Source organism: Ovis aries, chromosome 1, assembly GCF_016772045.2.
Source record: "Ovis aries strain OAR_USU_Benz2616 breed Rambouillet chromosome 1, ARS-UI_Ramb_v3.0, whole genome shotgun sequence".
NCBI lineage: Eukaryota > Metazoa > Chordata > Mammalia > Artiodactyla > Bovidae > Ovis > Ovis aries.
In genome coordinates, this window is record NC_056054.1 from 227,767,077 (window position 1) to 227,780,064 (window position 12,988).

Consider the following 12,988-nt stretch of genomic DNA (forward strand, 5'->3'; position numbering starts at 1 on the left):
TGAATTCTTACCTATCACTAAACACCTCCTTTGATGTAGTTAGCAGTAATTTTCTACTTGGTGAAGAGGATTTTTTTCCTTTAATTACACTTTCATTTATTTTTTTCTCTCTAGGTTAGTAATATGATTCAAAGAATCCCATAACTGTAAATTGGATTCAAACAATTTAGCATTTTCTTCATTTGTATCTTTTGATAGCATGGTTATTTGTGAGAGTGTAACTTGTTTTTCTAAGTTTTTGTTTGCCAGTTACATTGTGATTTTTATATATTTTTTATAAGGGATTTATTACCTCTTTCGTAGATAACTTGCTTATTTTTCACTTTGTCACCATGGCGGCCATAACTGGTGGCAGTCTGTTTACCTCCAATAGAATGTAAATCTCAGATTTGATCACTAGGTTGATGATGTCATAGTATTCCCATGTGGGTTCAATAATTAAATCCCATAAAAATGTATCTTAGTCTTTGATGAGACCTTTGGAATTTATTTTAATGTATATCCATTCACTGGAAAAGGTCAATTTTCATTCCAACCCCAAAGAAAGGCAGTGCCAAAGAATATTCAAACTACTGCATAATTGCACTCATCTCACGCACTAGCAAAGTAATGCTCAAAATTCTCCAAGCCAGTCTTCAACAATACGTGAAGCATGATTTACTGGATTTAGAAAAGGCAGAGGAACCAGAGATCAAATTGCCAACGTCCGTTGGTTCATCGAGAAAGCAAGAGTTCCAGAAAAATATCTACTTCTACTTTATTGACTACACCAATGCCTTGACTGTGTGGATTGCAACAAACTGTGGAAAATTCTGAAAGAGATGGGAATACCAGACCACCTGACCTGCCTCCTGAGAAATCTATATGCAGGTCAAGGAACAACAGAACTGCACGTGGAACAACAGACTGGTTCCAAATCGGGAAAGGAGTACGTCAAGGCTGTATATTGTCACTCTGCCTATTTAACTTATATGCAGAGTGTATCGTGAAATGTCAGGCTGGATGAAGCACAAGCTGGAATCAAGATTGCCTGGAGAAATAGCAATAACCTCAGATACACAGATGACACCACCCTTATGGCAGAAAGCAAAGAAGAATTAAAGAGCCTCTTGATGGAAGTGAAAGAGGCAAGTGAAAAAGTTGGCTTAAAGCTCAACATTCAGAAAACTAAGATTGTGGCATCCAATCACATCACTTTGTGACAAATAGATGGGGAAACAGTGAGAGACTTTATTTTTTGGGGGCTCCAAAATCACTGCAGATGGTGATTGCAGCCATGAAATTAAAAGACTAGCTGTGACCAACCTAAACAGCATATTAAAAAGCAGCGACATTACTTTGCCAACAAGTCTGTCTAGTCAAAGCTATGGTTTTTCCAGTAGTCATGTATGGATGTGAGAGTTGGACTATAAAGCTGAGTGCCGAATAATTGATGATTTTGAACTGTGGTGTTGGAGAAGACTCTTGAGAGTCGCTTGGACTGCAGGGAGATCCAACCAGTCCATCCTAAAGGAAATTAGTCCTAAATATTCATTGGAAGGACTGATGCTAAAGTTGAAGCTCCCATAGTTTAAAAAATCTTTTGATTAGGCCTCAAGACAGCCCTTGGAAATTATTTACCTGGTCAGATTTACTGACATTCTGTACTTGTAGGACTGTTTTAGGCAGGTTGTAGAGAACCTCTGAAGTCCCACCTAAAGCCTCCAGTCACCCATTGGCTGAATTAGTCCACTGACTAGTTTTCTTCCTCTTTCCATGTATTTGATGCCAGCAGGATTGAAAGTGCTTCAGTCATTGGGGTGCTAAGGACCGATGTTTTGTTTGCTTTTAATTTTGTGTGTATATATATTTGTTTTTAATGTGTATTCTGTATTTTCCTCCTTTTATTTTTACAGTGAATTCAATCAGGTGGCATTTAAAAAATTTTGCTGGAAGGTGGAGACATGAGGCTGAAGATATCTCTTTTAAAGGAACCAAAGCATATCCTTTTAATACTTATAAACCTTATTGTGATCTCCTTATTGTAGTATTATTAAAAGTTTTCTTCTATTTTGTAATGTAGTTGGAGAATGGATTTTTTCATTCCTTTAATGATAGTTTTGTAAATTATTTCTGAAATATTTGAGGTTGTATGTTACAGGTATTTTTCCAAAGCAAATTATTTGCACTAAATCTTTCAAATATTTATTAACTTTTTTTCTTACTTTATTTTAGTACTACTGTACTTAAGTACATAAAAAAGGTTGGTTTTTGTTTAGTCTAAAATTTTAAAAAGAAGTTTTTTTTTTTAGAAAAATCAAGTAATTTCTCTCTGTATAAGACCTAGTATGTTTTCACTGAATTCTGTTCTGTTTTTTCATACTCATAACAAAATGGAGGGTAAGCTGGGGAAGTCTGAGCAGTCAGACCTTTATTATTTCATGTGTGAATGTGGCAATAATAAATATTTTATCAAATGCATGACCCTGTATTTTGTCAGCAAGAACTCCCAATTATATGTCAGAAAGATATGGTAGGCCCCATTACCTTCATTCGTAGTTATTTAGACCAGTGCTTCTAAAAGTATCATCTTCAGACTTTATTACAGGCCTGTGAAGGGATAAGAACAGAAATTGAAAGTAAGAGGGAAGAAATTTTTGTAGCAATTTGACAGTCACAACATCCAAATGTAAGATCATTTTCCTAGTAATTCATTTTATTTTACCTTACCAAATGTTACTCTTTAACATATTTGAAATAAAGAAAAATGTGATCCTTCAGCGATAGAAAAGCAGTGTTTTAGACATTTGATCAAATGTTTTGAATTTATATTACTTTTTTTTTTTTTTACTGTTTGAGTGAAGATGTAATTCCTTTTATTTCTCATTGAATCACTTTTATTCTTTTTTCAAAGTGTGCCCTCGGAGATCATGCTTTTTACAGTCTTATAGATTTTGACTGTCTAGTGTCTGCTTTTACCTTTTCAAGCTGAAGAATAATGGTATTTTTAGACTTTCTTATTCTAGCAGTCCTCTCATTTCTCCCATAATTTTAGCTGACTTACTAGTTTGAAGACACCTCACATATGTCTGCTGGGTACTTACATCAGTTTTTATGAGGATAAAATTAATGTTTTTTTGTTTTGGAGTGTGTGTGTTTATTTTCTTTCTAGGTTTTAGCTGACACTTTACCTTTGTATAATAAAGATTTTAACTAACACTGTTTAAGCTATGACAGTTATACTGGAAGGATTTTTTCAATAATGGTCTAGTGATATCAAGGTTCTTTTGTTTAAATTTTACTTTGAATTCTGAGTATTCCAATGCCACTTTGTTACCTATTTGTGCAGACTCTTCAGACCCTTCTATAATTTCATTTTTTACCCTTCTGGTTATTTGCTTAATCTATCATATTTTGAAGTATTAAAAAAACTTAGAACATCCCAGAATAATTATGGCACATAGTCTCTTTCTTTTTTCTTAGAGTTTATTGATTGCTTGGATAGAAAGCATTGATGAAAAGAGAAGGAAGTAAAATGATTATACAATAACAACAAAAGAGCAAACAATCCAACTAGGATGATATGGTAATATAGAAATCCATATATAAACAGGAGAAAGCATCTCTCATGAAAGATAATCTAAAGTTCCTTCTGTAGGATACACAACTCTGCTAGGGTAAGAGCCTGTGCTAATGGAGGAAGTAAGGGCCAGTTTAGTACCTCAATTTATAGAAATCTACTTGATAAATCAGAGACCAAAAAATAGGTTAAAGTAAGAATTTTAGGGTTTATGTCTTATCCATATCACCTTGTGTGGGCAGTAAATTGTAACTGAATTACTTCCTGAATTTAATGTCAGGAAGTTTGATAGGATTTTAGTTTCAGCTACTAAGCTGTAAATTTTTTCCTGGGTAAATTATTATGTCATTTAAGCAGGTATTTAACTGTTAGATTTCAGTGTTCTTTTAGCAGTTGATTTTTAAAAACTTATCAAAATGATACATGCTTATTCTAATAACAATACAGATATAGGTAAATTAAAAAAATACATATTTCCCTTTTTTCCCCACTTATCCTACAACAGATTAGAGTAGACCTTTCATTCCTTTTAATCCGTTAGGTGTCTTTCTGCATCTTTTGGCCTTGTTTATAGAATCTTGTGTAACACATTAAAATTTTTTTCATGTATTGAATCTTTCTTTTTTTCTCTTTTGGCACCTGGGTTTCTTATCCTGCTTTCCATTCTTCTTAACAACTGTTTTGATAGGTGCTTATTTTCCTTTCCTTATATGGAAAAAATATGAAAGTCATACACTAAAAAATAGGTTTTGAAGCTTGAAACATTTGGCCCTATTTTATACTGTTCTTATAATGTGCATCTGCAAGATATTGTGTTTGTTAAAACTGAAGGCTGTTGTGTGTTTTATGTCTCCTTAATATGGTGACACATCAAGAATTAGTAAGCTGTGTGGGCTGGACTACTGCTGAAGAGCTGTATTCATGTAGTGATGATCACCAGATAGTGAAGTGGAACTTGTTAACCGGTGAAACAAGTCAAATAGTAAAGCTGCCTGATGATATTTACCCAATAGACCTTCATTGGTTTCCAAAAAGTTTAGGCATAAAGAAACAAACTCAAGCAGAAATCTTTGTCCTCACAAGTTCTGATGGTAAGTTTTTAATAAACATTATTTGCTCATCTTTGTTTGTAAAAGATACTGCTTCTTAGTATGATTTATGTTTTGAGTTGTTTGTCCATTTCCTATGTGGTCAGTTGGTCTGACCAACTGTCACAGAAGAAAGTGAGTTAAACTGGCATATACTGAAATCAAGTGTGAACCTTAGGCTTTACTTTTTCTGTTTTCACAGATATTGTTGTGCTTTTAACAGTTTTGGTTTCTAATTTCTTAAAGTTTAACAGTGTAAAATAACCACACTAACAATAGGTATAACACACATTCATTTAGTAAGGTCTCTAATAAAGTCTTTATTTTCTAGTGCGTGCTAATTTGGGCTTCCCAGATGGCACTAGTGGTAAAGAACCCACCTGCCAATGCGGGAGATGTAAGAGATGCAGGTTGGATCCCTGGGTTGGGAAGATCCCCTGGAAAAGGACATGGCAACCCACTCCACTGTTCTTACCTGGAGAATCCAATGGACAGAGGAGCTTGGCAGGCTACAGTGTGAAGAGTCAGACAGGACTGAAGCAACTTAGCACGCATACTAATTTTCACTTACAGAGGTGGAAAGTAGTTTGATCATAGCCTTATTATTGGTGAGTGAAAGGCACCATTTTTCTACTTTTTAAGGAGATGTTTTTGTTTCTTAGAAATAACTTGAACTGTTTTCTGTCTGTGTGTGCTCGTGTGCTAAGTTGCCTCAGTCATGTCTGACTCTTTGCGATCCTATGGACTGTAACCTGCCAGGCTCCTCTGTCCATGGGGATTCTCCAGGTAAGAATACTGGAGTGGGTTGCCATGCCCTTCTCCAGGGGATCTTCCCAACCCAAGGATTGAACCCATGTCTCTGATGTCTCCTGCAATGGCAGGCGGGTTCTTTACTAGTGCCACCTGGGAAGCCCTTTCCATCTGTATTACACTTTTTATCTTTGGTGTCAGTTAGGAGTACTTTCATCAAAGTAACAGTAACTTATTAGGCTAACAACTTACTTACGCACAGCTAGAGTTTTCTGGTTTACCTAGCTCCTGGGGAAGATCTTTAAGCACAGAGGCAGCAGGCCCCTAACCCTTACCATCTCTTGGACAGACTCTCCCCAGGTGAGCATGAATGGCAGCCAGCAGCCCAAGGCTTAATTTACAAGAAGAGGAAAATCAGCAGACACAGTGCCTCTTCTTCAGTCCCTCTTGCAGTCACCTTGCAGAAAGGGTCCAAGCTTGGGTCATGTGCCCATCGCTGAGTGAATCATTTTAGTCAAGGGATTGGGACACTGATTGCCTGAGCATGGCAGGCCTTTGGCCACTGTGGAAAGGGAAAGAGAAGAGGGCTTTTGTAACCAGAAGAAGAAAGGGATGTTACGGCAAACAATCACATCAGATCCCAGTTCTTCTACAGGCAGAATGTATGGCAAATTTAAACTTACTTCCTGAATCTTGATTAGATGAAATATTGTATGAAAGTATTTAATACAGTGCCTAGTGCTTACAAGATTGACTCTGAAAAGAGCTAGACTTGTTTACCTCTGATGATAATATGAAGGGTAGACTTAAAAAACTTAATTTTGATATAATTTCACATTTATAGAAAAGATGTAAGAATTGTACAGATAATTCCTGCATATTCTTTATTCATATTCACTTATTGTTAACATTTTGTCCCATGTACTTTATCATTGCTACTTTTTTCTCTCTCTTCTGCCCCCCACACATACTTTTTCCTGAAACATTTGAGAGTAATTTACAGACATCCCACTTTAACCATATATCAGTTCAGTTCAGTTCAGTCGCTCAGTTGTGTCCAACTCTTCACAACCCCATGGACTACAGCACACAAACCCTGCCTGTCCATCACCAATTCCGGGAATCTACTCAAACTCATCTCCATTGAGTCGGTGATGCCATCCAACCGTCTCATCCTCTGTCGTCCCCTTCTCCTCCTGCCTTCCATCTTTGCCAATATCAGGGTCTTTTCCAATGAGTCAGCTCTTCGCATCAGGTGGCCAAAGTATTGGAGTTTCAGCTTTAGCATCAGTCCTTCCAAAGAACACCCAGAACTGATCTCCTTTAGGATGGACTGGTTGGATCTCCTTGCAGTCCAAGGGACTCCCAAGAGTCTTCTCTAACACCATAGTTCAAAAGCATCAATTCTTCGGTGCTCAGCTTCTTTGTAGTCCAACTCTCACATCCATAATTGACTACTGGAAAAACCATAGCCTTGACTAGATGGACCTTTGTTGGTAAAGTAATGTCTCTGCTTTTTAATATGCTGTCTAAATTGGTCATAACTTTCCTTCCAAGAAGCAAGTGTCTTAATTTCATGGTTGCAATTGCCATCTGCAGTGATTTTGGAGCCCCCCAAAATAAAGTCAGCTACTGTTTCCACTATTTCCCCATCTATTTGCCATGAAGTGATGGGACTGGATGCCATGATCTTAGTTTTCTGAATGTTGAGCTTTAAGCCAACTTTTTCACTCTCCTCTTTCACTTTCATCAAGAGGCTCTTTAGTTCTTCTTCACTTTCTGCCATAAGGGTGGTGTCATCTACATATCCGAGGTTATTGCTGTTTCTCCCAGCAGTCTTGATTCCAGCTTGTGCTTCATCCAGCCCAGCATTTCTCATGGTGTATAAATTAATTAAGCAGGGTGACAATATGCAGCCTTGACGTACCCCTTTCCTTTTTTGGAACCAGTCTGTTGTTCCATGTCCAGTTCTAGCTGTTGTTTCCTGACCTGCATATAAGTTTCTCAAGAGGCAGGTCAGGTGGTCTGGTATTCCCATCTCTCTCAGAATTTTCCACAGTTTATTGTGATCCACACAGTTAAAGGCTTTGGCATAGTCAATAAAGCAGAAATAGCTGTTTTTCGGGAACTCTCTTGCTTTTTCGATGATCCAGCGGTTGTTGGCAATTTAATTTCTGGTTCCTCTGCCTATTCTAAAACCAGCTTGAGCATCTGGAATTTCATGGTTCATGTATTGCTAAAGCCTGGCTTGGAGAATTTTGAGCATTACTTTACTAGCATGAGAGATGAGTGCGATTGTGCGGTAGTTTGAGCATTCTTTGGCATTGCCTTTCTTTGGGATTGGAATGAACACTGACCTTTTCCAGTCCTGTGACCACTGCTGAGTTTTCCAAATTTGCTGGCATATTGAGTGCAGCACTTTCACAGCATCATCTTCCAGGATTTGAAATAGCTCAACTGGAATTCCATCAACCTCCACTAGCTTTGTTCATAGTGATGCTTCCTAAGGCCCACTTGACTTGACTTCCAGGATGTCTAGCTCTAGGTGAGTGATCACACCATAGTGATTATTTGGATCGTGAAGCTCTTTTTTGTACAGTTCTTCTGTGTATTCGAGCCACCTCTTCTCAATAGCTTCTGCTTCTGTTAGGTCCATACCATTTCTTTCTTTTATTGAGCCTATCTTTGCATGAAGTGTTCCCTTGGTATCTGACTGTAGGTGAGTGATCACACCATCATGATTACCTTTGTCATTAACCATATATGGTGCTGCTGCTGCTGCAGCTAAGTCGCTTCAGTCGTGTCTGACTCGGTACGACCCCATAGACAGCAGCCCACCAGGCTCCCCGTCCCTGGGATTCTCCAGGCAAGAGTACTGGAGTGGGTTGCCATTGCCTTCTCCGTTAACCATATATACTTCAATGCATTTCCTAAGAGTAGAATTTTTCTGTTACTTAACCACAATACATTGATCAAAATCAGGAAATTTAACACTGATACAATATTGTTATCTAATCTACAGTTTGTATTCAAATTTTAGCAAGTGTCCTAATTATGTCTTTTATAGAAATTTTTTTTCTTGTAAAGAATAATATTGTTTTTATCATATCATTAATCCTTTAATCTGGAGAAAATCCTCCATCTTTCTTTTATGATCTCGACTGTTTTAAAGACTATGGGCCTGTTATTCTTATAGAATGTCCAATCAATTAACTTTTGTCTGATTTTTTTTATGATTAAATTCAGCTATACATTTTTAACAGTAATACTTAAGGCATCAGAGTGGAAAATTCATAATTCTGGTTTGACCCTTTACGGGTGACATTAACTTTGATTACTTTGAAAGGTTGTATTCACTAAATTAATCTACAGTGAAAGTGAAAGTGAAGTCGCTCAGTTGTGTCCAACTCTTTGCGACCCCATGGACTGTAGCCTACCAGGCTTCTTCATCCATGGGATTTTCCAGGCAAGAGTACTGGAGTGGGTTGCCACTTCCTTCTCCACTATAAAGTTAATATTTTCCCCTTTTAGTAAATAATTTCTAAACGGATACTTTCAGACTATATAAAAATATTCTCTTCCTCCTCAAATTTTCTCCCACTATTTTAGAATTTAAGACTCTTAGCTGAGTTATTTGTTACTAAGATGGTTGCCAAATGATATTTTTTAAAATTCCATAATATCTTTTATATTGATTAGCTGGTATTCTACTTCAAGGAAGAGCCTTCTGTCTCCCGCCCATTTGTTTATTTGTTTACTGTCATCAGATTAGACTCATAGATTCTTATTTCATTTTATGTTATTCGTTCTTTTCTATAATTAGCAAATAATTGCTTTACAGTGTTGTGTTGATTTCTGCCATATGACAACATAAATCAATTATAACTATACCTCCCACCCCACCCCCCATCCCATCCATTGTTTTATTTCTTGAGCATCCTATCACTATCATTTACAAATTTTAATGCTAAAATTGCCCCAGATTTGGCCAGTGGGAGCTCCATGAAGCCAGGTCAAATGAATTTTTGTTTTGCCATGGAGGGTGTGTTTCCTCACCTTTTGAGCACTTTGCTGGCACAAGATGTTCCAGGCTCATTTCGTACTTTCTCAGTCCCAACTTCCAAATCAGCTGTTTCTCCAAGGAGATGTGTTCTTTTTTTGTGTGCTTAATGATATCTAAAAACTGAGATGAGAGTGCTGCTGCTGCTGCTAAGTCGCTTCAGTTGTGTCCGACTCTGTGCGACCCCACAGATGGCAGCCCACCAGGCTCCACCATCCTAGGATTCTTCAGGCAAGAACACTGGAGTGGGTTGCCATTTCCTTCTCCAATGCATGAAAGTGAAAAGTGAAAGTGAAGTCGCTCAGTAAGTGTCCGACTCTTGGTGACCCCATGGACTACAGCCTACCAGGCTCCTCCATCCATGGGATTTTCCAGGCAAGAGTACTGGAGTGGATTGCCATTGCCTTCTCCGGATGAGAGTGCTAGGTGTGTGCATTTCAGTGGGATATGTTTGCTTCAAGGCCCTCTCATAGGATGGAGCTAAGAACTATATGTTACAAACATACATATCTATAGCTATTTCTTCCTCCCTTCCTCCCTCCCCCGCTTCCTTTACCTCCTTCCCCTTCCTCCTACATTTCCTCCCTCCCTTCCTTCCATGGTTCCTTCCCGTGACAAAAGCCATAAGTTAATTTTGGTACTGCCAATTCTAGTTCAGCACTGCAGGGTTAATTCTAGGCATTTTTCTTGATACTTGGAAACAGTGTGGAAGCTTGGCTCCCATTATTATCAGTATGTTTACTCACTTGTTTAATTCTACAATACATAGTAGGTTGTTTTAGAATTGCTAATCCATATAATTTCAAAAAAAATAAAAGTTTAATATTTGTTTTTGTGCTTGTGTGCTTAGTTGTGTCCGACTTGTGACCCCCTGGACTGTAACTCTCCAGGCTCCTCTGTCCATGAAATTTTCCAGGCAAGAATACTGGAATAGGTTGCCATTTCCTTCCCCATGAGAAACTGTATTTTATTTTTAGGTTTATTACAAAGTAAAAAAAATAAGGTAACCTACCACAACTAGATGTGGGTAAAAGAGAGAACCAAAGCAGAGTAGTTGAGTCTTTTCTCCTAGGTGGAATTACGAATATCTTGGCTCTTGTGAAAGAGAAAGTAAAAGATGGTAGTTCAAAGGAAAAAAGTGGAAGAGTGAGACTAGAAACAGAATCCAGAAATAAAAATGAAAAATGAAATTAAAAAGAAATATTCAAAAATAGAAGAAAGTGGATGCCACTGGAAGATGGTTGGTCAAGGGTTTCCTGCCAGATAAACATCTGAGATCATTTTTATATATGGATGCTGTGTTCTCTGTTAATCAAATACTATAAAAAGAAGTATTATTCTGGTTTGAAAATACATATAATATGAGATCTACACTCAACACATTTTTAAAATATAAATTTATTTATTTTAATTGGAGGTTAATTACAATATTGTATTGGTTTTGCCATACATCAACATGGATCCGCCACAGGTATACATGTGTCTTAACACATTTTTAAGTGTATGAAAGTGAAAGAAAGTGCAAGTGAAGTCACTCAGTCGTTTCCAACTGTTTGCGACCCCATGGATTGTAGCCTATCAGGCTGCTCTGTCCATGGGATTTTCTAGGCAGGAGTGCTGGAGTGGATTGTCATTTCCTTCTCCAGGGGATCTTCCTGACCCAGGAATCGAACCCGGGTCTCCCACATAGTAGACAAACACTTTACCGTCTGAGCCACCAGGGAAGCCAATATTTAATAATTATATATATATTATATATGTGTATATATATAAACACGGAGAAACATATATGTATTTATATAATTTTGTGTAACGACAATGTTGTACAGCAGATTGCTAGACCTTTTCACTTTGTATGATGTTAACCCAATACTTAAAATTTTTTTCTTCAAAATTTAATTCATTGCTTGAGTTTCCGTCTTATAGTTGGCACCAGCTTTCTTCTGTTGACTTTTCTCCCCCAAGGCTGACAAAAAAGGTTACAGATTTTGGAGTTCATCACTGTTCCCTTTGTTATGCTCTCTTCATCTTCTGTGTTAGTGGTAACATTAAGAAAAAAACCCAACAAACATGGGATTTGGGGGTCAGATCCTGAAGTATATAAAGCAGACTCTTGCCAAGTATTTTGTCTCTCCAATAATTCTCTCTTCACCATTATTACCTCTTTTTGAATATTTCATGCAGCTGTATCCTACTTTTTAGAGGTGATATATCTTTCACAATGTGTTAAAAGATTTATATTTAAAGAAGAATTATGTGAAATGCATTAGGGGAACTGCTTTGTAAAGGAATTCTGGTGTAAAATCTCTTGTAAATCCAATAAACACTCCTTAAATTAGTGAAAGTTGAATTTTTTATACATTGTTAAATATCTTAAAGTAAGCCTTTTATTCTCTTACTGGTTAATAAGTACATTTAAAATCCCAATTTAAAAAGAATTTTTGTGTTCATTTCTTTTTATCAGAAGTTAGTGGTTACTGATCTCTTTGGCTATTTACAACCATTTGCCAAAACATTTCTGCTATAAAGCAGTCTGCAAAAGTGGTCATGTGACCTTTTTTCTAATATCCTATTCCAAGCCTTCTCATGTTTCCATGGACATTTCTTAAGGCATTTCTAACTTTGAGAAATGTGTTTCATATAATTTTAATCTACTACCTCTGTTCTTTTAAATAGCATTTTCCTCTTTTTAGTGTATCTTTAATAATAGATAAATTTTTTACATTTGGCTGTAAATATGCATGTTTTTTACCCAAATCATCCACTGTTTAATCAATGAATTGCTATCAATTAAATAAAAAAATAAATTGTTTATATTCTCTTCCCAATCCTACCCTTAGCAAATAATTAGAGGTAATTTATTTGGTCTCTAGTTTTTTGGTCTAGCACTTTTAAAAATTTATAGAAAAGCTGAAGGGAAGAAGAACCAAAATCATTAAAGGAATAATTATGTTTAAAAAATTTTTTTGATATATGTAGTTTTATACTTAGGCTTTACTTGGGTTGTGCTATTCAAGCAATGTGTAACAATCAGACAAATTACAAAGGTCAAAGATTTACTGAGTGCCAAATCTGTGCAAAGAGCTGGCCTTAGTTGTCTCAGTGTATGTCTTCTGTGAGGTTGTGGAAAGTAAGAATTCAGCATTTGTCAGAAAGTCAGATTACATATTTTAGGATAAGAAATATCAGTGATCAAAGTACATAAAATTTCTAAATATGTTGAAAAGAAATTTATGGACCTTTCATTTATGGTTCACGAGTTGCTTTGTTAATCTATTTGATGATAGATTCATTCATGACATGTAGCAATTCAGTATGTTGATATTTTGTGTTAGGCAGCATGCTAACATTTAGTGAAATAGATTGGATAAAGTAAATATTGGCCACTCACTATATGTCATCTTTCTAGTTTCCTCTTTTGAAATCCACCCCTACTCATATTTTTAATGCATTAAAAAAAAGTATATCCAAATTAATTTTTTTAGTCTCATAAAGAGAGTACTAGTACAGTTGAATTCAAAGTAATCTTGT

At 36.5% G+C, this 12,988-nt stretch overlaps 1 protein-coding gene across 5 annotated transcripts in view; it reads left to right on the forward strand.

The window, feature by feature from the left end:
* IFT80 (intraflagellar transport 80) overlaps positions 1-12,988 on the forward strand; it is a 130,662-nt gene that overhangs the window by 10,455 nt on the left and 107,219 nt on the right. For all 5 annotated transcript variants that reach the window (XM_060405278.1, XM_060405276.1, XM_060405273.1 and 2 more), the window contains 2 exons: positions 1,896-1,979; positions 4,428-4,650. In XM_060405278.1, coding sequence (XP_060261261.1) covers positions 1,944-1,979; positions 4,428-4,650 — 259 coding nt within the window. In that variant the 5' untranslated portion in view covers positions 1,896-1,943. The remainder of the gene's footprint in view (positions 1-1,895; positions 1,980-4,427; positions 4,651-12,988) is intronic.